The sequence below is a fragment of the Myotis yumanensis genome, unplaced genomic scaffold, assembly GCF_028538775.1.
Source record: "Myotis yumanensis isolate MYYU_CA2020_CCGP unplaced genomic scaffold, mMyoYum1.0.hap1 SCAF_7, whole genome shotgun sequence".
Classification (NCBI taxonomy): domain Eukaryota; kingdom Metazoa; phylum Chordata; class Mammalia; order Chiroptera; family Vespertilionidae; genus Myotis; species Myotis yumanensis.
The window spans coordinates 61087354-61112667 of record NW_027223758.1 but is presented as its reverse complement, the minus strand read 5'-3'; the positions used below and the strand labels follow the sequence as shown (position 1 = coordinate 61112667).

The window sequence follows — 25314 nt, the reverse complement described above, 5'->3', positions numbered from 1 at the left end:
GTAAATCTACGAATATTTGGTTCAAAGGCCAATTTTACTTGAAATACAAGGTTGAGCAATGAAGAAAAATGTCCAAGTGACATAAATACATAATATATGACTGTGTGAAAGTTTCCAACATTTTCTGGGCTTTTGTTTTCTCATTAATCAAATTAAGAATTTAATGTAAAGCCTGTTCCATTAAATTCAGATGTTATATAATTTTGTGATTCTAAAAAGTAAGCCATTTAATAATGATAGGGGCCCCTAGATTTGTCAAGAGAAGATGATTATTTTCAAGGTTCCCTTCACGAGCTGCTCTTCACCCAACATGCACATGTAAATCCCTGGCTTGAGGAAAGAGGCCATCCATCTACTGTTGACAAGGCGTCTTCACTGCTCCCATCTCCACTGCCTCCTTGCTTTCTGCCATTGTTCCGGAGGCTGAACCACTTTCATGTCCCACCCACTTCTGAGTTTGATGCTGTAGCTGAAGGCTGTAGACTGAATATGTGTGTCCCCCCAAGATTCATACGCTGAAACCTAATCCTCAATATGATGGCATTGGAGGTTGGGCTTCGGGAAGATAATTAGGTTTAGATGAAGTCATGAGAGTGGGGCCCCTATCATGATGGGATTAGTGCCTTTATATGGGCATGGCAAGCCCAGATCTCTCTCTCTCTCTCTCTCTCTCTCTCTCTCTCTCTCCGCCCCCTCCCCCCCATGTATGTTGTGTGTATGTGTGTGTATAAGGATACAGGGAGAATAAGGCTATCTTCAACCCAGGGAGTGGCCCTCACTAAGAATCCTGCATGCATGCTGGCACCCTGATCTTGCACTTGCACTCTCCAGAACTGTGACATATAAATGCCAGCTGTTTAAGCCACCGGCTTATGGGAGTTTGTTTTAGCAGCCAAGCTGACTAAGACACTAAGAAGAGTAAAAATAGAGGAACCTCTTCAATGTATGAGAAATGAATTAAATAGCAGAAGTTATAAAAAATTCCCACACTGAACAGATATAGGAGAAGAGGCAGAGATGCCTATGTTTCCTGGAAAAGAGTGTGCACTGGCTGTGGATTTACAGATATCAGCACTGTTTTTGGTGATCATCTTTATTTATTAAATGCTGAAATAGGTATTATAAATATTAATTCTCAGCGAAAGCAAGCACATGTAGGGAAATAAAATTTAAATACTTAAGAAAGAACATAGCCATTTAATACAATCATATATGGTCTAGAGGGTCAAGGACTGCATAAAAATATATAACTAAGAAATTGTACATCAGCAAATAATCTATAAGTATAAAAAAGAACATCTAAAACTCCATTTTTCTCTTCTCAGTGATATATATATATCTACACTAATAAAAGAGAAACATGGTAATTAGCGTACGACCGCTACCCTTCCCATTGGCTAATCAGCATATCCTTATGCAAATTAACTGTCAGCCAAGATGGTGGTTAACCGCCAACAAAGATGACGGCTAATTTGCATATGTAGCCGCAATGCTGGGAGGCGAAAGGGGAAGGAGGGAAGAAGCCGCCTGCCGCTGACTACATCGGAAACCCAGGTGGCAGCCAAGAGCCAGAGAACCGAGCTGCCTTTGCTCGGAGAAGCCAGGCGGCTTTTGCCGGCTTCTGTGATAGGAGAACCTGGCCGCCTTTGCTGGCATTGGGCCAGTAATCGGAGAAGCTGGGTGGGGCAGGGAAGAGGTGGATGTCTGCCTCTTCCCTGCCCCGCCTGGCTTCTCAGATCACTGATCACCAGTGATGGGAGAACACTCAGAGGTGGGGCCAGAGGCCAGCTGCATAGGTGCCTGGGGACACAATCCTGTCCCCGGGGCGGGGCAACGCAGCCAGGCCCCAGCAGGAGATCCAGAGGGCGACCCAGGTGCTGGGGCTGCTTAGCCGCTGAGGCCCGAGATCTGGTGCCTGGGCTGAGGAGACCCAGGGGCCGGGGCTGCGTCGCATGAGATCCGGTCCCCGGGGCAATGCATCCAGGCCCCAGCAGGAGATCCAGAAGGTGACCCATGCGCTGGCCGAGGCTGTGTCGCCCGCTGGGGAACGCTATCTGGTGCCTGGGCTGAGGAGACCCAGGGGCCGGGGCTGCATCGCAGCTGGGCACAGAGATCCGGTCCCCGGGGGTTGACGCAACCAGGCCCCAGAAGGCGACCCAGGCGCTGGAGCTGCATAGCCGCTGGGACACACAATCGGGGCGATGCAGCCAGGCCCCAGCAGGAGACTCAGGCGCCAGGGCTGCATCGCAGCTGGGGCACACGATCCGGTGCCTGGCCTGAGGAGACTCAGAAGGAGACCCAGGGGCCTCCCAAGAGGAGAGTCTCCGTGGTCAGATGGCGCGGTGTCAGGACAGGAATAAAGACCCGAGGTGACTCAGATGCCTGGCCACAGGGTTAGACCAGCCAGCAGGGCCTTTCAGTTGGGACGAGGGGCGAGGGCGAGGGAGGCAAGCCGGACATAGAGAACTACAACTCCCAGGAGGCTTAGCGGCCGGGGCCTGGGTGCCTGGCTGTGAAATTGGATGGGCTGTGTCATTTTGCAAGCCACTTTAAACTAGAGGCTTGCAAGGTTTGAAGTTCTGCTCCGGGAGCCAGGGAGAAATGGAGCTGGAGCAGAGAGAGGGGTCCATGGCAGCCGTGGGCTTTGAGAAGTTCTCAGGTCACATCCTGGAGAGCGAGCTTGAGACCAAAGTGGAGTTCGTGTCTGGGGGTCTGGGCAGCTCCAGCCTCCAGGAGCAAGACGAAGAGGAGGAGGCAGCCGGAGGCCAGCAACAGCGGTGCCAACGGGAACTCAATCACAGGAAGTACCAGGCGCTGGGTCGGCACTCCAGGGAGATCAAGCAGGTGAACGAGCGGGTCCTGAACAGGCTCCATCAGGTACAGAGGATAACACAGAGACTCCAGCAGGAGTGGAGGTTTCTCAAGAAGGTGCTGGACTCCTACGGCGATGACTACCGGGCCAGCCAGTTCACCATCTTACTGGAGGACGAGGGCAGCCAGGGCACAGACGCCCCCACCCCAGGCAACGCTGAGAACGAGCCTCCAGAGAAAGAGGGGCTGTCCCCGCCCAGGAGGACACCAGCGCCCACAGAAGCCAGCAGCCCAGCCCCTGGCGAGGGGCCCAGAGGGTGGAAGAGGCAGCAAGCGCAGCGAGCGCCACAGGAAGGGCACCAGGCGGGAGTCCCGCTGACTCCAGAGCTGGCCCCCCATGCAGATAAAGGTGGAGGAAGACTTTGGCTTCAAAGCGGTTGAGGCTCTGGACTCAAGTTGGGTTTCGCAGGGGCCAGACAAGCTGCTGCCCTACCCCACCCTAGCCAGTTCCCCCTTTGATTGACCCCCCAATAAACGGACCCCATGCTCTCCTCGGCAAAAAAAAGCTTATAGAGGCATGCTTATAGGATCAAATAGTATAAATATAGATGTAACAGGACAATAAAAAGAGAACCTGGCTATGATGATTACCTGAACGTTGCCTCTGTGTCATTCCTTCTTCGCCGACTCTGTCCACACCTTTGGGAACCCCTGGACCTGCTGGGCAGGACCCCAACATTCCTCTTCTTATAAGGACTTCAGTGAAATGGGCTAAGGGTCCCACTGGAACTGCCTCAATTTAATGTAATCCCCTCTTTAAAGATCTTATCTCCATATACAGGTACATTCTGAGGTTCTAGGGATTAGGATTTTAACATACATTTTGTTGATTACCCAAATCAGCCCTTAACAACCAACATGTTCCAGAAAGTATATTCCTATAGGGTTATTTACCAAACATTCAGAAGTATTTTTAAAAGAGCTAAGCCCCTGGCCCACTGTGCCGGCCCCTCCCGGCGAAGAGTGAAGGCCTGGGTTCTGGGCACCGGAGGAAAACTGGTGCCAGCAGCCAGGGGAAGGGGCCCCCAAGGGGCCCCAGATTACGAGAGGGCACAGGCCGGGCTGAGGGACCCACCCGAGTGCACAAATTTTTGTGCACCGGGCCTCTAGTATAGATATATATATATATATATATATATTAAATGTAAGCTTCACAAGTGATCAGAAAGTTGATAATAACAAGAAATATGGTCATGTTTTGGGTGCTTGAATGATTTTGCAAATACGTTTCATTTTATTATCTCCCATGGTTACATCAATATTGTATGCATAGACTGCCATATCCAATAGCATATAGCAAGTATCTTCAACAAATCCATTGCACATCAGTTTTGTACTATAAAAAATAGTTTCATGCTGTCTTCCTACTGTAATTGTCTGCAAGGTGTTTTAAGTACTTTGCAGCTATAATAATAGATGTTCATGTACTGTGTTTTATTCTGTTGTTCTGTATTCTACAAATACTGATTCCACTTTGGCAATAACCTGTGTGGCCCATAGATATAACAAAGAAAATGTAAACAGATTGGCTGCATCTGTTCACCATAAACATTTCTTCATTAGTGTCATCATCAGATTTATTTGTCTTACATTTTTGTGAAAGACTCTGACAGTGATCATATTTAATCTCTATTTTAAAACAATCAAACCACTGACCATTTTTCTTAGGTGTGGGTCAATATGTACATGAAATACATAGGGGCTTTTTAATTTTGTCAGGATGGCTCCTTAATGTTAATCATGGAATGTCGGTCACATTCAAATTCTAGTAATAAAGTGGTAAGTGAATATGGCCTCTTCACCTAGCATTAGGGTATGAGAAGAGAGCATAGTGGAGTATAATTAATCAGTAGCAAAGTAAAAGTAAGACACAGAGATGTACTGTTCCAAGGTCTGCCATTTACCTTTGTGACCTCAGATAATCAACCCTTGCCCCTCAACCCCCTCACCTACAAAAGAAGTTTAAGACCATGCCATACACCCATGCAACTCTATGCAAAATGCCTGTTGCAGAACTCAAAAGATATTAGCACAAGTAACACAAATTATTGTAAATGATGATACCCAAAACATTGATGTTCCCCAAGTAAAGATGCATGATTAATTCCTAAATCTTGACTTACTATTGGGAAGATTCAAATTACAAAATGACTGAAAAAAAATGTTTGTATTCAATTTTCCCCCTGGATCTGAGAATTATTTTGAGGATGTAAGTGAGTTTATATGCAGGGAAGCATTTTGTTAAACTGTTATAGCATTAGTGTAATAAGGAAGAAATGTCCATAGTCATATCTATAGACTACACAGATCTGGTCCATGATTCCAGGTTTGCTTCTCTCCACATGTAGAGAATGGCCTATGGCAAAGGACTGGGGCACAGCACCGAGAGGGCAGGAGGGCTCTATGAAACTATCACCTGCTGCACATCTTCATGACTACTGGACGCCACTCCTCACATACAGGTTATTAGAAACCATGATTGCAAGTGAAGGGCACTAGTCTTATTTCATCAGCTATTAAAAAATAAACATCTCTCCACAAAATGCCTATATTACCACAGGGTATAAGCCATTTAACAGTAAAATTATTCTAACATCGCAAAGATTCACAAACCAAATAGCATACTGAGTCCAGGACAAACTAAGTTTCACTTAGAATTTCAAAGCTACAACAGTTCTATCTTTGTCACCCCTTTCTGGACACAATCATGTGGAAATCTGCAGGCAATAAGCAGTCCCTGATGGTAACAAGAGCAAGAAAGGATTGGGCAATAGACAACAACATTAATAGATTAATCATAAAAACAATTTACCAATACAATGATTAAATTTAATAGAACAAAAGCAGGGGAGACCTTGTATATGGGAAATTCATCATGAGAGTCAGAAAGGAATACAGGTGCCAGTTGTAACTTATGCTACCTTTTCCTTTCCAAACTTGAAACACATGTTGCACTTTGCTTCAGAATAGTGACTGTCAACCCTGAGCACACACTGGAATTACCTGGGAGATCTTTAACAAAATATTGAGGGCAGGTCCTACCCCAGACCAAATTAAATCAGAATCCTGGTATAGACCGGACATGAACAAACAAACAAAAACAAACGAACAGACAAACCTCTCCACATAGAGTAGTGGAGTCAGGGTTGAGAACTCTGCACTAAGCCCCCCCTTTTTTTGTTCAAAATAGCAGCTAGCTTTCTCCCTACAACGTGAGAGATTCTCTTTAAAACAACCCCCTACATTGTAATCGTTGAAGATCTCCAACCCCCAAGGAAATGCTCAAGTTTAAGCCTGAGCACCCCAAGTCCAGTTTGCAGAAAGAACAAATAGAATCCCTAAACTTGCATGTAAATTCTTGGGAATATATAAGACTCTGCTGAGGAGAGAGTTTAGACTTTATATTGTATTCTCTCAAGTAACATTAATATAAATATCAGAAAAATTTTCCATAAAAACTAAGATTTCTAGAGATAAATCAAAGATGAGAAGGATATTTTCATTTTTAAAAGGTCGTTAATGCATTGTGAAAAATGCCAATTAAAAACGTCTCATCAATTACCATAAGTAGCGAATCTTGACAGAATTTAATACTAAACAACCACTAAGAAAATAATTCTCAATCACTAACATCAAGATTGTAAGATAATTGGAAAGTGGGATAAAAAGGAAAAGGTCAAATACTGAAGAACGGGGTCAGGCACAGTTTTCACACACTGCAAAAGCTTTTAAAATAATGATTGTACAACTTTTGGAGAGAAGGAAATAGTAAAGATGAATTTGGTAGGTACAATTTCAGTCCTCTACACACATTCCTCCTTCCTGGCCAGGGGATACTAGCAGGGACAGAAGGATATGAGAAAAGAGAGTGACATCAAGGTACAAGGGTAAGGAATTGTCCAGAGGACCCAGCTATACTTAAGAAGACTCCTCCAGAATGTATTCCCCATTTGCCAACACATTATTGACTAATCTTGGATAGCACATTTGGCTATCTTCCATTTTCCCCAGAAATAGAGGAATATAAATGGCCGTTTACTGCAGTTGTGGTGATTAAAAGGGTAAGAGATTGAAAATTATAGAGTATCATGCAAATGTAACACATCACAACCATTATTACAGTGCAGAAGAGGTATAATAGAAGCTGGAGAGGTGATGTGCACAGAGGAAAAGTCTGTTTGCAGGAAGTGGAAACCAAGGTGAACAGGAATAGAACACAGAGGGCTTAGAACATGAAGCAGCCCAGTAGCAAACACAACCTATAACAATAAAAGCGTAATATGCAAATCGACCGAGTGGCTGAACAGCGGTGTGACTGTCTGGATGATCTTCAGGATGAAGCCAGGGCTGCGAGGGTTGAGGCAGCCGGGGCTGCAAAGGCCTACTCTTGCACAAATTTTGTGCATCGGGCCTCTAGTAAGTAAATAATTAACCAAAAAGGAAAGGGGGAAAGTCAACACTACTCAGAGTGAAGAATGAGCAGCCTGCACATCAATGTTTGAAAGGAAGAAAAAGAATGAAATTAGAGAATTGCATGGGAGGGTAAATGAAACCTAGAGCCTAAAGTGGGTAACACTCGGGTTAGAGGGGGGCAGGTCACTCATTTTGTCAGAATTATTGAGACCATGGATCTAACCTTGAAACGATTTGCCATGCAAAATACACAGGAGAAATTTGAGGATTGTAAAACACACAAATTATGAATACCCTGGAAAATGTCTACTTGAAATTCTTAAAGGTAAAATATGTGTTATTAAAGTTGTCTAAGTTTGGATTTATTGTTGCCTAAATTCACATTACAAAAAGGCCTATAAACATGAGAGAGAGAGAGAGAGAGAGAGAGAGAGAGAGAGAGAGAAAGATTAAAGAGGGGAGGGGAGGGGAGGGGAGGGGAGGGGAGGGGAGAGGAGAGGAGAGGAGAGGAGAGGAGAGGAGAGGAGAGGAGAGGAGAGGAGAGGAGAGGAGAGGAGAGGAGAGGAGAGAAAATTTTTGGATTTTTCTTGAGGAAAAGTAGGAAGAGGGTACTATTTGTACTTTAATATAATGCTCTTAAAGTAATTTGAGAATCAGCTCTTCAAAGCAAGATGGCTAAGCACAAGTAAAGGGGGAAAAACAAATTCAAAACAAGGTCTGTGACAAACAATAATTAGTGTATCTAGGACTCTTAGTATTCCGGCCACTTAGTAAGAAGAAAGGGTACCGGAAAACTCCCCACACCATCCATCTTCCATTAGGACCTGGCACTGATCCAGTTCTCTGGGCCCCTCCCCAGGGGGCAGGTATTCTTCCCACTGGACCTTTAATAAATTGGTAAAATGAGTTACTGTACCTGCAACCAGAGCCTGTCCCCTGCCATGGTCCTGCCGATGGCACTGCACTGGAAAGTGGCAAACTGGCCGGCATTCACTTCCACATTCTGAATCCGCAGGAAGTGGGGGGTTCTGGCTACACGGAGAAAACAATGAAAGATATTAGAAGTGGGGATCTAGAACTAACATGTGCCTTTTTTAGTCTATCTGTAACTTCGGGCCTTCCCATTGTTTACCCTTGAAGAAAACAATACTTTTGCTTATCAGAGCTATAAAGATTTCATTATGATTGTAAAAGAGATCCTGGAAGGCTCTGTTAAAAAATTAAAAAGCCAAGTGTTCTGGGATAGAATCAAACAGAAAGAAGATATTTTATTGTTCCTGCTGTGCAAATTATCACAGCTCAGCAGTCTTCTTGTAATAACAGATCTGTATTAATAAAGCTTATACTGAAGCCTAATTGATGTTTTGAACAAAAACATATTAGATATTTATACTAGCAACATGAAAAGAACAGTAAGAAGTTAAATGATGTTGTCAAGGAAACTTTTTAAGCCAAGTCAGAGCTGTGCATAATATATATTTTAATACAACTAATTGGTATGCAGCATTGCCTGTATAATATTTCCCTGTTACCAAAAATACTGTCCCTATAGACAAACTCTGAAATTATGCTGTGACGCCATAACATGGTGATTTTTGCTAATTCTTATTTCCAATTCAAGAAGAAAGAACAATTCCAAATGCTAAACGGCACTAAGTCTCATAACATACACTGTCCATAGGGGACAGCTGTTTTAAAAAAAGATAATACTATTTGATCTGAGAAGTACAAACCAATTTCCACAGCACACTGAAAACATGTGTCAAGGAACTGGAAGGATAGGTCAGGAATTACATTTTATGATAACTTTTACTTTTAGGAACAATTTTCTTATCACAATGAGAGAGTGAAAGAGTAGCAATGGGTGGGGATGGGAGAGGTTAGGGCAGGGATGGCGAACCTATGACACACGAACTCATTTTTTTGGTTGATTTTTCTTTGTTAAATGGCATTTAAATACATAAAGTAAATATCAAAAATATAAGTCTTTGTTTTACTATGGTAGCAAATATCAAAAAATTTCTATATGTGACACGGCACCAGAGTTAAGTTAGGGTTTTTCAAAATGCTGACACACGGAGCTCAAAAGGTTCGCCATCACTGGGTTAGGGAGTAGAAAAGGAAGAGAACAAGGACACCAGTATTTTCTGGGAAGTATGGATGAAGCTGGACAGTAACAACAATGACTTGTTTGTGCCACGCCAGCTTTCCCTCATGGGCAACAAGTCTAGGTCATATTTAGACACTTTTAAGAATGGTCCCCAACTACTGGGTACCCAAAGATGATGAACTAGAATTAATATTAGCCTGTGAAAAACATAATTAAGAACGGAAGTGGGTTACTATCCAAGAACAAAGAAAAAATGAATTTTAATGTGAACAACACACAGGGAACCCCATTGCTAATTTGGACATCACTAATAATTTAGACAATATATTCTTGATGCTTAGCTTTCAAAATACCCTTAAGAACTTCTAGAAAAGTGGTATAACCATAGATCACTGTTTTTCATACTAATATATTAATTTAAACCCTTATGAACTATTTTTCAGTAAATTAATCAAATTAGATGTGGTCAAGAATAATATGATTCTATGGTTTTTATAGATCTCTGTAAAAAGTTCCAAAATAAAATTTCTTTTCTATTCTCTATTCCCCCAAAACTGAAAGACCCATTGTTTTTAGAAAATAGAAAAAAAAATAACTTTTTTTTTCTTGTTATCATTTCTGTGCCAGAAACTTTCCCATGGAATACTCACAAATGTCCTATGACATCGGTATTTTTTCCATTTTACAGATGGGGATGGGAAAGTTGTGGGCACTTAGTAAATGTCAGAACCAGAGTTCCAAAGCCCAGGCAGGGCCCACTGTGCCACACTGCCTCTGCCAGCCTTGCCACCCTGGTCTGCCTTTCCCATGCTCTTCAGCCCACTGGCAATGGCTCCTATTTGACTGCTGGGATTTTAGGTTCTTTCAAGGCCCTTTGCAAATGCTATTTCTTCCATGAAGCTTCCATGGACTCTCTTGTCTTTTTGTTAGGCCTTTCCAATATCACATATCCTCTCTCCTGTATATAGTAGTTGCCCTTCATCCGTGGGACATATGTTCCTGGACCTCCAGAATCTGAATGGCTTCATTTATATAGTCCTCTTAATAGGACTAATATATTAAAAGCTGTCCAAGATATTTAAAATCAATTTAATTCTTTTCCCTAAGAATTATGATTTAAATAATTTATTGTTCTCTTTTAGAAAATAGTTTCAATAATAAACATTAAAAATAAAGTGCTTAACTTTTAAATCACATATAAAGTTATCTCCAAGAAGTAACTTTTACAATAAGTATGCATTTCTGCAAACTTAAAATTTCTTAAGGAAAAGCATCCTGAACCAGTTAACAGGTTGAGAAGACACATAGCACGTTGACCTAAAGCTTGGGCCCCTTGAGGGAGGCTGGGAATTGAAACTTTGATTCATCTAGACTCAGAGTGAATTCAGGAATGTTCATACAGATTATGTATTTGCACTAGGCGAGAAGGCAGATGAAAAGCCAAATCCTGGGAAAAGCTGAAAATAGGGTGGGCCTGGGGGGAGGGGTTAAAGTAAAAAAATTCCTAAATTCCTATTGGAACCACAAAAGGAAAGCTTCCAGCACCTGGCAAGATCCTCTTATGTGGACATATTATGGGTGGCTATGTTATTCAGGGCTGCTCTGACAGATCCTTTGGAAATATCTGGCTTTGCACAGAACTGTCAGAGCAACCCTTTGCCATTAAAGAAACTTTACATCCTCTAAATTGGTCTACTGGTATCTTACTTTTTTGTGGCAAACATTCATCTTTTTTAAAAAAATATATATTTTATTGATTTTTTACAGAGAGGAAGGGAGAGGGATAGAGAGTTAGAAACATCGATGAGAGAGAACCATCGATCAGCTGCCTCCTGCACACCTCCTACTGGGGATGTGCCCACAACCAAGGTACATGCCCGTGACCGGAATCGAACCTGGGACCTTTCAGTCCCCAGGCCGACGCTCTATCCACTGAGGCAAACCGGTTAGGGCTTCCCGCCCCCCCCCCCCCCCCTTTTTTTTTAAATTTAACAAGATATTCAGTATTTCACTTTTAAAATATTCATTTAAAACTATTTAAAAATCCGCTTACTATACATCAATGATTCCCAATCAGAGGCAATGTCACCCCCCAGGGGACATATGGCGATGTCTGGAGACATTTTTGGTTATCACAATAAGGGTGAGGAAGGTAGGGGTATCACTGGTATCTAGTGGGCAGAAACCAGGAATGGTGTTGAACATCCTACAGTGCACAACACAGAGCCTATGGGAAGGAAATACCAGGCTCAAAATATCAGTAGTGTCAAGGTTGAGAAATCCTCACATACATTATACGGACATAGAAAACTTTACTGTTGGAACATTTGAGTTTCTTATAAATAATGCCAAGATAAAAGTTTTCATAATTAAATTGTCATGTAGACTTTTTGTTTTTTCCTTAGGATAAAATTTTAGAAATCAAATTACTAAGACAAAAAGTACGCATTTTTAAAAGCATTTTGACACAAATTGCCAAACTGCTTTCCTTAAAGCAAATAATAGTTTGTATTTCTATGAGCAGGGTATATGAAAAAGCTCTTTTCAATACCTGCTCAAAAATACTAAGAATTAATTTCTATAACTTTTCTGATAAGCTTATTAAATATGTGTACTCTGCTCTATCAGCTAAGCAATAATAATAAATAATTGGAATATCAGGGTGGTCACTGGCTCTGCTCTCAATCTGTTCATGCACAGGAAGTGTGCCCTGGAGAGACTGCTTCCTAAGGGCCCTGTTTCTAACCATGGCTGCCTACACCACCAGAGAAAGACACAGCAAAACTCATTTACCAACACAATGTCCTAATACTTACTTATCAGTTAGGATATTACTTGCATTTTTAATTTGGAGGCCAAAGATATGATTGTGTTATACTTTTCTTTGTTCACCCCATTCTTAATAAAGATATGTCACTCAGAATGAAAATTATCACGTTTCCTTTAAAATTGTTTTTTTCCCCTCTAATATGGCTTTCTCAGAAAGTGCCAGTGCATATTCCTTGCACAGTGAGGCTCAGGGCCTGAGGAATTTATTTCTCTGTTCAAACTGTATTTTGGGGAGGGCCCTTCTCTGGAAACAGATTGTTTTGGTTTGGAAACAACAAGGCTGCTTGGTTGAGAAGAGATTGCCAGGAAAAATAATAATTGGATGTATAATAAATGAACAAACATATTAAGCGTGAACACTTATATAATCAAATTATCCCTTTCAAATGAAAGAGCATTTCTGATCTGAGTAGAAGCTAGTAACTCATCCACCAGGATGAATAAGACAAAGGGACTGTGGGATTCTATTTTCCTTCAAGAACATGCAAGTCAGAATTTTTACTAATGGTGTTTGTAAATTTTTTCAATAAACATTAAAGGCCTGTATATTTCCAAAGTTCTAGGATGCCTGGATCTTCCCTGTCTAGTGCAGTAAATCCTACAACTGTTTTCAGTTGGGAGGCAATTTAAGACTGGCAATTTTTAAATTTGGATTTTAGCACATGTTTATTCAAGTATCAATACCTCAGCCCCTTACTACCTCTGAATAGAAGCAAAAGTTCCTAAACTGACGCCTTAGCGGATTTTTTTAAAATTTGAATAATAGGGATTTAAAAAAGGTAACTATATCAGAGAGTTGGGATAAAGATTAAACAAGCTGATGTAGGGAAGGCATACAATATGCCTGGTGCTTAGCCTAAAAAATGTTCATTACTATTTGAAAGAATTGATTTATCACTGGATGCTGGAAAAGACCCCAAGGAAAAGAGCTCTACAGCCAGAAAAGTTCTGATCCCGTGCTGAGCTGTATGCTCTGAACCTTGCCAAACTACCTTAATTGTAACACCAGGTAGAGCACCGTTAGAGTAGAAAATTTCAATATCTCAGTATTCAAAAAGACAAATTCTCTCTCTCCAGATTTATAGGCCCATTTGTCTCCTGGATACCCTTTCAAAATGCTATGCCAGCTTTCTTCTAAAATCTGCAGGAGTTCTAAAAACAATCTTCCATGAATTTCAAACAGTTTTTTAGTACACCTCTCCTACTTTCTCATCTCTGCCATATTCTGTTGCTTGTCGCTAATAAAACATTTTTTTTTTAAAGAATAGATGTTTGGGGTATTAATTTATCTCAAATCAGCCTTTCATTACCAAAGTCAAGAATTATCATTGAGCAAGATGCATTTTTTTTTCTAAATGTTTCATAGTATTGATTCTTCAAAGCCTGTATCAAAATACTAACAAAATCAGAAAATAGTAATTTGTGAGATCAAAGTGCAAACTGAAGTGGGACGAAAGAGGACTGTGCGCTAACCCCTTTTATTTTCATTTACATTCTGATGTAATGGCATAGGTTGAAAAGAACTGGAGGCATGCCCGACAGCCCAAATAAATAGCCAATGTTTCTCTCTATTTGTATAGCATATCATCACAAACAAGAAAAACAGTTTTTACCAAAAAAATAGCCTGGTAATGCCTATTCTAAAACTGAAAAACAATATATTTTACAAACTTTAAAATATATATATTTTTTTAATGGACACTCATAAATTACCCCACTTAAAAAAAGCAGTTGAGTTACTTAGGGTTACAATCTGCAGCTACCTCATTCTAGAGGCCCTGTCAAGATGTAGTGTATAATAAAAACAATAATAATAATCCTATATAATAAAACTCTAATATGCAAATCGACTGAACCGCAGAACAACCAGTCACTATGACGCACAATGACCACAGGGGGCAGACACTCAACGCAGGAGCTGCCCCCTGGTGGTCAGTACGTTCCCACAGGGGGAGCGCTGCTCAGCCAGAAGCCAATCTCGCAGCTCCTTAGCGTTGCCTCGGAGACAGGAGAGGCTCCCACCACTGCCGCTGTGCTCGCCAACCGTGAGACCGGCTTCTTACTGTAGGCAAGCAGTAAGGAGTAAGGGGTCCTGGACTGTGAGAGGCCTAAGCCGACAGTTGGACATCCCCTGAGTGGTCCTTGATGGTGAGAGGGTGCAGGCCAGCATGGGGGACCTCCCCCCTTATGCACGAAATTTCGTGCACTGGACCTCTAGTAATTAATAATAATAAACAGCCAACATTTATTGAGCTCTTAGAATGTACTAAGCACTGCTCCAAATTCTTCATTATACATTAATTCATATAATTTGTACATTTACCCTGTGAGGAAAGCCTTATTGTTATTACTCTATTATATGAATAAGGTTATGGAGCCAAAGAAGTCAAGTAACTCTTACGATAGATGAAGATTTGCTCTTAACATGTTTCAGGACAAATCTTTATTTTTTCCTTGAAAGTTAAAATGGATCTTAATGGAATAATTTGTCAAGTGGAAAAATAGATTCAACATTCTTATCATAGAAAAATAAGTTAGCCACTATATACGAATACATTTTATAAGTCATCTGTATCCTAAAGAAGAATGATATTCCTTTGGGAAAAAAATTCAAGTTAAGTACCTACATGATTAAAATGAAATGTCAGTTCTGAGTCCTATGCATCTCTCAACAAAGCATATGGACCTATCTTTATTCAACAGAACATAATTCTTTAAACAATTCTAATTTTTATTTTTCACTTTTAGTCTTTAATGTCTTTAAAACAAAAACTAAATTTGGAAATAGGTAAACAATGTTTGGGTATGCAAATATATCAATGAGCAAAAAAAAATTATTTTTGAACCATATTTTGAACTCAGAATTTATTAAATATTTAAATAAACTACTGGCTTATTTTATATTGCAAAATAGTATTACAGAATAGTCTTGCATTTTGTATTCACTTTATATAATATATGGCACACAGGATTTTTTCAATATTTTTTTATTATATTAAGTTTTTTAAAAAAGTTTATTGAATTTATTGGGGTGATATTGGTTAGTAAAATTATATAGGTTTCAGGTGTAAAATTCTGTAATACATCTCTTAGAATTATTAAACCAAATTCAAAATACATTTCTAGTGGGCATCCCAAATACAAAAATTATCTACATTCCTTAGAAGTGGTCTTAAGCCAGAGACCTGCCGTCTGCACAGCCATTTCTACATTTCCCAGCCAATCCTGCATCTGATTGTCACTACATTAAAAGCAATATTATACTGTATACGAGCAACTGTATACTTGTAACAGAACAGCTACTTTTTTAAAAAATGGTGTAATATTTTCTCATAAACCCTATGTGAATCCGAACAGGAACCTTTGCAGTGGTTCTCAACCTTCCTAATGCCGCGACCCTTTAATACAATTTCTCATGTTGTGGTGACCCCCAATTTCATTGTTACAAATTGAACATAATTAAAGCATAGTGATTAATCACAAAAACAATATGTAATTATATAGGGTGTCCCAAAATTCACGCAAGATTTGAATTTTGTGTGAGCATTAACAACAACAACAACAAAATAAAAGCCTAATTTTACTTGGTTTATTGAATCAGATTCTAATATCTGTTGCCCTTTGATTTCAATCCCTTCAATTTGATAAGCATTACCAAGTATCAATTATGGCCCAGGAGCAGGGACAATGAAGACCAATGAAGACCACGGCTTTGCGTATGTGCCAGCAAAGCCGTGGAGGCCATTTACCTGATGTGCTATTCCATACATAACCCTATACTGTATACTTTATGAATCAATAAAAAATTTACAATTTTTAATTATAAACCTGTGTTTTCTATCAAAATTACTTCTTGCGTGAATTTTGGGACACCCTATATATGTGTTTTCCGATGGTCTTAGGCGGCCCCTGTGAAAGGGTCATTCAACCCCCAAAGGGGTCGCGACCCACAGGTTGAGAACCGCTACTTTGGAGTGAAGTACTAGTAAATAAAGTTCAGCACTTTTGCATCTTTTGAGATACATAGTTTTGGATATCAAATAAGGATTATTACTTATAAATCTTGATAGGAAATCCCTTAAAATATTACCTGTGAAGATTTCCATTTAATGACTAAACTTTTGCCTTCCTTAAAATCTTCATTTGCATGTTTTTCCCATAAACTTTGAGGTTTGGAAAAAATTACAGAAGGGTTAGCATCAAAACAATGTAAAGCTTACAGTTCAAAATGCTATTGTACCATACCTCACCTTATTTTCAACTGTGTCTGCTAACAGCAGTCTGCAAAGCCAATTAGATATTAGCACCAGCATTCTCCAAAGGAGAGACCATAAACACCTTTATATGACCATAGGCAGCTGGGCTTGGAAGGAATGAACAAAACTGCAGGAGACACATTTCAGGAAGGCTCTGCTAGAAGGACAAGCATTAAGTCTTCTTATACGACTGAAGGCAGAGACTCAAACCCTGTGGAATGAGAGGGGCTGTTTTGTTGGTCAGCGGTCAGATGTAGAAGGAACCGGATACAATACAATAAAGACCTGTGCAAACTTGTCTTGGCCACTGCATCTGCACCCAGGGCAGCAATAAAATCTGCCCTGTGGCAAGATTTGCTCTGAGAAACAGGGAGCACTCAGCACATAGTAGGCATTCAGTATTACTGCTCTAATTTTTACTTCCTGGTCAGAGGTGAGTCAGAGGCTGCAACATGTATGCACATTAGAACACTCCATGTATGTTCTCCAAGCCCGAGTCCATTACTCCAAGGATTTGGACAAGTTCCAGCTCAGGTAATTATGAGCAACTAAATTGGCCCTGTTGTTTCAATTAGGTAGAGCATTGTTCGTTTTTCTACCATTTCAGAAAAAAAAAGTAAAGAAATTCTTCTTACACTCACTGGTTTCGCTGACAGAAGAAAAGGCACATGCACTGTGTTACAAGAGTAACGTCGGCCTTAGTAATGAACACGATGATTGCTATGCTTGGACTTCAGTGTTGTAACCAGATAAAGAAAGATCTCAGAGAGAGCCAAACCCCTCTGGATGGAACGGGATGATTCTGTCATGATGTCCGTATCACGTGACAACCACACAGGGCTTCTCTGTAACTAGTACAGGGAGTGAGCTCATGATCTATTCAATCCATGCAATAAAGCAGTGTTTATATTTCTAATACCATTGTAGATATAACCTTCCTTTTGTGAATTTGGGTAGGACCATCAGCAGAGTTACAGGAATGTATGAATAGCCAATTTCTCTTTAATGCTGGGGACCATAAGAATAAAGCAGGCTTCCATCCCTCAGCTGGCCAAAGATTTAAAGTCTGACAATATCAATTTGGGGCAAGGATATTAGGAAAATAAAACTTCCATGCATTGCTAGTGGGAAAGGAAACTGGTTCAGGCACTTTTCATAGCAATTTGGCAGCATGTAGTAAAAACTAAAACTGTTTCTACCCTACATCCCAGCAATTCTGCTTCCAAGAACACACCCTGCTCTCTCACAGGGCACCCAGACACACACACATGGATGTTCACTGCAGTGATATTTGCCATGGAGAAAAACTGGGAGAAAACTAAATGTTGGTAGAAGAATAAAAAAATAAAATGTAAAATATTCACATGATAGAATATCATAGATTGACCTAAAAATGTAATGTCAAGGTGGGGGGCCAGGCGGAGGGATAATACAGACTAATTAATGCAGTTGGAAACCATCCATTAGAACTTAAATAGGCAAACAGTACTTTCTTACTTTTCATGAATACACCATGATTATGAGAGACACAGTGTGTGTACATACACACGCACACACACAGGCAGACATTTGCAGCTTTCTAGTTGCCCAGCTCTCAAATCTCTTTCCTGGGACCGAGAAATTCCCCCTGTATGTTTCCTGGTAAAAGCTGAGGCCTGGATCCCCTGATAGAAGCTGTAGAAGCCACACCTTCCTTTTCTAGGTCACCCTATGGTCGCCGGAGAATGAGAACATGATTTAGCTTGTCCACCATGACAATCACACTCCGGGTTTTGTGCCGAAGGCTGAGGGTGCAGAGGCACCGAGACAGTGATGAATGTTCAGGCATGTGGCAAGGGTCGCCCTCCAAAAGTCAGGGGGCCAGAGGAGGGGACGCAGACCCCCTGTCTTCATGGGCACAGCAGTCACAATGGTTGTGCCTGCAGAGCCTCCCTTCCTTTCCTGCCCATTATGTGAGCCTGCATCACCCGTATTCCCAGTGATTCTGCTTGCCTCCCAGTTCCCCTCCAATACAAAGCTTCTCTGCTAAAATCAGCTGCATCTGTTTCAGTGGCTTGTGGACTAGAAGCCTTCCAGATGGAGAGGGCCAGCAGCAAGCTCACTACTGGGGACCCCTGGGGAGCTGAGGGAGAAACAGGACTGGCAACCTGCAATATTTTATTGATCAAGGACAGGGTTCAGGTGCCAACATGACAATCAATAGTTGTTCGTTCATACTGGGTGATAAAAACAAAAGTGTGTTATTTTTATTGGACTTTTTAAAAGAAATAATTTATAAAAGATGAAGAACAGGCCATTTCTAGGGCCCCCAGGTGGTTTAGGTAGATTTCTTAAATTCACCAGATCCCAGGCCTGTTTGGGGCTATATTGTTTGAAATTATACCAAAAACATACCAGATTTAGGAACAAAATGCACAGATTCTCAATGTTTAACTTGTAGTACTCTTCAAAATTGAAATCCAAACATCATTGCAAAGATGTGTGAGCATACCAATATCCCTGATTTTCATTTCAAAGACACTCAGATACATTCGATGGCATTATACACGGAACACATGTTTTGGGACTTCTGGGCTGGCAAAGCAGCAGCCAGAGACTTGTCAGGGAAGTCCCTCAGAAGGACCACTGCTCCCCAGGTTTCAGTGCCTTCCCTTCATCTGCACTGTAAACATCCCTCTAACAATGCACCCGGAAGTTTAAAAGTTGAGACAACTTACTACATGGATGTCCTAACACCTTCACTTCGTCAATAGCGAGGTAGCCTTGATGTCCAGAAGTTATTACTTCAAAAATCACCTGGAAATTAAGAAAAAAATTGCATTATTCACTCAATTTGTTAGACTTTTACCCAATGTCTCCTATAAAGAGGTAGGTAGTTTCACATTCATTCATTCATTCACTCATTCATTCATGTTTCTGACAAACATTAATGGAGCACCTAACATCTTCAGCCAATGTTCCAGGTTCTAAGATTAGAAAGAGAAATAAGACCCACACCCAGTTTTCAGGGAGGTTAATGGGAATGGGAGGTCAGACAGCACCTTATCTCAAGAACTCACCTGGTAAGGAGGGAATGCCATGTTAAGAGCCAGTATGTGGAAGACAAAGGCTTAAAGTCCCTACAGGACGCAAGGTTAAGATTCAAACTGCTTTAAGATACCGTACTTTCTGGTTAACTCCTTCGAGTGGGCTCTATGACCAGACTGAACCATGTGGGGCCCTAGGTTTTAAACAAGTAAAATTTTAGAGCTACCATAAGTGCTATGAAAGAAAAGTACAGAATCTAGAAGAACCTCTCCTGAGGAGGTGGTGTTTGAGCTGACAGCTGAATGTGAATGAGCTCACAGTGTGAACAGGGCCAGGCTCCCTCCAGGGCATGTGCAAAAACTGAGGTGAATGTGGCCATGGCCACGAAGAGGAGAACTGGGACCTACAGCCTTCAGGGTCTGCTGTGACCAGATTACAGAGGCTCTGCTCACAGGGAAGAGTGGGCAGAAAAGACACCATATTAAGAACATAGAGAGAAGGCTGTGCTGATGAAATTCAGATGGCGGTGACGAATTATAAAGATCGCCGCAGTGGTGAAATCCAGTGGGCATTAGCCACTGCTTGATCATGGGAGAAGCAGGCAAGAGAAGAAGGGCAACATGCTCTGAGCATCTCAGAATGGATGGCATTTTTTAGATGGTGGGGCCACTTCTGAGAAAATGAGGCTAAAAGAGAAAACATGACCAGTAAGAAGGTTATCAAATATCTCACCACAATTGTCTAAAATGTCTATTGTCAGACTATTATTAAAAAGGTCCATATGACATAGTTTTAACCTCCATTTACACATGGAAGGAATCTGTATCACTGGGAACACCATGGGGCCTGACCAAGGATTGAATCCGTGAACTTCCAGTGCACGGGACAACCCTCCAACCAACTGCACCACCAGTCAGGGCTGAAGATGATGTCTTAAAACACTTCTTGGAGAAATGACATTTTTCACTTATATAAAACCTGCACACAGATGTTTACAGAAGTTTTATTCATAACTGCCCCAAACTGGAAACAGCCCAGATGTCATTCAAATGATAAATGATTAAACAGACTGGTACATCCATAGCATGGAATACTACTCAGCAATAAAAGGAACTATTGATGTAGCCAACAACTTGGATGAATCTCTAGAGAATTATGCTGAGTGAAAAAAAAACAATCACAAAATATTACAAAGTATATGATTCCATTTATGTAACATTATAATGTCTAAATTTAGAAACAAAGGACAGATTAGTGATTGCCAGGGTTAAGAATGAAGGGAGAAGGCACAGGAGGGAGATGGGCATGGTTACAAAGAACAAAATGGACAATCTTCATGATGTTAGAACTGTTAAGATCTTCACTAGGGTGGTGGATATACAAATCTATTCAGTAATAAAACTGTATATCGTTTATAGCACCATGATTCACAATAGATAAAACATGGGAACAATCCAAGTGTCCATTGAAGAATAAATGGGTAAGCAAAATATGGTGCATACTTACAAAGGAATAATATTCAGTCTTAAAAAGGAAGGAAATTCTGATATGCTACAACATGGCTGAACCTTGAGGACATCATTGTAAGTGAAGTAAGTCACAGAAGGGCAATTACTATATGATCCCAGGTAAACGAGACACCTAGAGTAGTCCAATTCATAAAGACAAAAAGTAGAATGGTGGCTGCCAGGAACTAAGGGGAAGGGGAAATAGGAAGTTATTGTTTTATGTGGTGTAGAGTTTCAGTTTTAAAAATTGAAAAACGTTTTTGAAATGGATGGTGGTAAAGGTTGCACAGTATTATGTATGCATGTATTTAATACAACTTAAACATTATTAAGATGATAAAATTTACATTATTTGTATTTTACCACTTAAAAACAATTGTATAGAACTAAATACACACACACATATGTATGCATGCATAAGTAAGGGCAAAATGAGAAACTTGAAAAACCTCTGTAGATTTTAACAATGTCAATATTCAGGTTGTGATACTATACACATTAAGTTAGCAAAATGTTACCATCAGAGGAAACAGGGTAAAGTGTACACAGGAACCTGCATTATTTCTTACTATTGCATAAGACTCCACAAGTATCTCAATAAAAATTAAATTAAAAATATGTAGATAAGTTACCATTTACATAATATGTTACATATGCTGGGCACATATCACACCATTATTTTATGTATTAGTTCATTAAAAATCCTTCAAGAAATAAATATTTCAAAAATGTGCCATGAGTGTATTGTAGATACAACTTTAAAACCCAATCTTTCTGATTCCAAATATCAAGATGTTTTTGCTAGTACACATTGCCTGAACAAACACTTCAATCCCAGCACTATTTGTTTGTGCAACAGATACAAAAATGGAGAAAGCAATCAGCAAAGCCTCAAATGGAAAAGCTCAGGTGGCCTCCTAGATAAGAAGCCATCCCAGATACACCTGCTAGACTAGGTGACATTGCCACAGTGCCACCACACTGAAATACAAACCACACAGGGAAGAGAAGAGGCCCAGTGGTCGAACAGAAATGAAATAAAACTTTGTCCTGCTCATAAATTTAATTATTTTTTCACTGACAATATGCAGGAAGAAAGAGATGCAGGGATATTCCCGCAAATTAATCTCTCTACTTTTAGTCTATAAGAAGACAATTGTGGGGACACATAGCTGATGAACATTGTAAGCAAGTAGAGGAAAAAGACTTCCCAAGGCCCTCAAGACAGAGCCCCTTGGAAACAGTCATATCCTACCCAGCCGGGGACAGCAACCGTGGGCAGTGCAGGGACCAGCTAGCTGTTCTGGTCAGAATGGCCACTTCACTGACTGATGTCCATGACCATCAGCCACCGGAGAACAGCATCACTCTGGTCATGAAATAGTATTTTGAAAGTTGAACCCAAAAACCTTTATCCATTATTCCTTCCTCTCATCTGTCCTCCCTTCATTCTTCCCTCCTTCCCTCTCATTCATTCATTCACTACCCCAGTGTCATCTCCATTCCAGGCACTCAGATAAGCACTTAGAATATATCGTAAAGAGAACAAATGAAAACCCCTTTCCTTATCAAAATTCTCCTTAGAGAAAATTATATTTTTACTTTATCAACTACAAGGGCTGAAGTGTCTCATAAAAGCAGAATAATCTTTATAGTGTCCATATAAAACATGATCATGTGGATTTATTTTTGAAGTTGACATGTGTGCATATAATGCACAATATTTTATTTAAATCAGAATGGGGCCATGACCTTATCAAAGAAAGAGAGAAAGGAAGGAGGGGAAGAAATAACAGACCTAGAAAAGTCACTTTGAAACCTCTGAACCTGTTTTTCATCCGCCACTAAAAGCTCAAAGATTAAGTCTTATTACCCAAATATTTACAGAATATTTAGTATGCTCTAGGGAATCCATAAAAATGAAATAATTTTATGCAATTTAAGCTTTATTTGGTGAAAAAATAAGGAATATTCTACTTGGTGAAAAAATAATGAAAGAACAGAAGACAACAATAGCCAAATGACAGATGGGAACAATAAGGAGCTCCCATGACTGTGACCCTCTCCACCACAGGACTGCATCCTCCTTACCACACTAACCAGGAAGTCTGTGATACAGCCAACACGAACTTCAGCCCAATTTCCCAGCCTGTCAGTATAACTCACAGATGCTCCAGCAAGGACTTACCAAGTGTCCCCCCTAGACTAGAAAGAGAGACTTTGCTACAAGCTCTCCAACTTTCCCAGCAAGATGACTCCCAGTGAGGCCTCCTTGAACGAATTAAACACATGCTTACTCCTGAAACTGTTTCTGCTCCCCTTAGTCCTCCAACTGAAACACCAAGAAGCAAAGAAAGATAGCGCCAGATTATGAATACACTGAGAGAATAATGGGCTGCCCTTTCAGTTCATTAAAAACTTTGTAAATTTCTGGAACTGGACAGTTTTGAGCACTAACTTTCAGCTAATTGTACAGACAAAAATAGGAAAACAATCTTTATAAACATGTGTATGTGTGTGTCTACACATATAAACATGGATATATACTTATATTTAATATGTAAAATGAAATTATACATGACACATTTAGGTGTTTTACATAAGACGGTTATAAATTTGAAACAACGACCAATGGCACCACCATTTCCCAGTTCTTTCTTCATAATTTCAATTAAGGGCTTATTAGTACAAGTTTTATTAGCTGTTTCATCAAGTTTATAATTTAGTATATAAATGTTTCAAAACAGCCCTGGTTGGCATGGCTCAATTGGTTGGGCATCATCCCCTGCACGTAAAGGTTGCTGGTTCAATTCCTGGTCAGGGCACATGTACAGGTTGCACCCTCAATCCCCAGTAGGGGGGGCGTGCAGGAGGCAGGTGATCCCCGTTTAGTTCTCAAGTTGATGTTTCTCTCCCTCTCTCTTCCTCTCTCTCTCTCTCTCTAAAAAAAAATAAGTAAATAAAAATTTCAATTAAAAAATATTTAAAAACAAAAACATAAATAAATGTTTCAATACATAGCACAGAAAATTAAGTATCATTTGTACTGAAAAGTTTGCTATTTTGGAATAACTATGAGTAAATGAAAAGATCTGGATTTAGGTGCTATAGAACAATCTTGAATTGACTTCTAACTTGATCTTAACACCTGGCCCTTAGATGATTAACTCTGCAGTTTCTAATGAACAAGAGGGTGAAAACGCAGCTCAAAAGATGAGGCCTCTCTGAAATAGGTTTCTCAACAACAGATTTTAGCATCCTATATATGTTTCCTTGCCACAAACTTTGTTATATGGCAAGTTTTCCATTTTGTACTTTTCTCTAGCCAGTGCACTTACCAAGAAAGCTTCAAAAGCAAAAATATTTTTGTCTTTTGTCAATAAGAGACTACTCATTGAAAGTGCAGGTATTGCCCTAGTGAAGTATAACAAGTATATACAGAACCCAGTGGGAGTCCCTGGAATGTCTGAAAATGCCAGCATCTAGGGCCAAAATGATTGAGGTCAGAGGAAACAATAACACTAGAACACTGACAGCACCACTGGAAAATAAAAAAGAAAGGTTTAACAAATTGATTTGGGATGTTGCCGTGCTTATCAAACAGAACAGAATACACTGAAAATCTGTTTTAAAAGCGAGGCTTGGTCTCCTTGGGTTGCCACACAAAGTATTTTCTTTTAAAAAAAATTCAATTCAAAAAATATCTATATATTTTACAGATCCATGTCCCAAATATCTTTTGTATATATTATCTCATTTTCCCTAGTCAACCATAAGAGGTAGGTAATATTAACTGCCTTTTAGGGATGAGTAGGCTGATCTAGAAAGGTTAAGTAATTTTTCTGAGGTCACACAATTAGCACATTGCAGAGTCAGGGTTTAATTCTAGGTCTATTTTACTTCCAAGTCTGGACTCTTTTTGCTACCAAAGTGCTTGAACTAGTAGGTATAAGAGCATCTATATATGTAGAATATGTATGCACATACATATACATATACACAAACACACACATATATAGCCTATATAATAAAAGCATAATATGCAAATCGACCAAACGGCGGACCAGTGGGCAGTGGGTGGTAGGCGGGGCTGGTGAGCAGGTGGCATGAGGCCAGCCAAGCTGGCCCCTGATTGGCTTGCCCGGTCACCTTCTACAGAGGGAGGCCAATGGCAGGGCGATGGGGGGGAGGGCTGGCTGCTCACTGCCAGTGCAGTCCCCTGATCAGTCTGCTAGTTGCCTCCTGCAGAGGGAGGCCAGACTGCAGCTTAGGCGCACTCCCCACCTAAGCAGTCAGTTGG

General features: G+C 40.4%; 1 protein-coding gene across 5 annotated transcripts in view; it reads right to left on the bottom strand.

Moving 5' to 3' along the window:
* The window catches only part of PTPRM (protein tyrosine phosphatase receptor type M), a 650734-nt gene that overhangs the window by 352685 nt on the left and 272735 nt on the right, over nucleotides 1-25314 (bottom strand). For all 5 annotated transcript variants that reach the window (XM_070420643.1, XM_070420639.1, XM_070420640.1 and 2 more), the window contains exons 4-5: nucleotides 19197-19275; nucleotides 8201-8316 (exon numbers count right to left, since the gene is read on the bottom strand). In XM_070420643.1, coding sequence (XP_070276744.1) covers nucleotides 8201-8316; nucleotides 19197-19275 — 195 coding nt within the window. The remainder of the gene's footprint in view (nucleotides 1-8200; nucleotides 8317-19196; nucleotides 19276-25314) is intronic.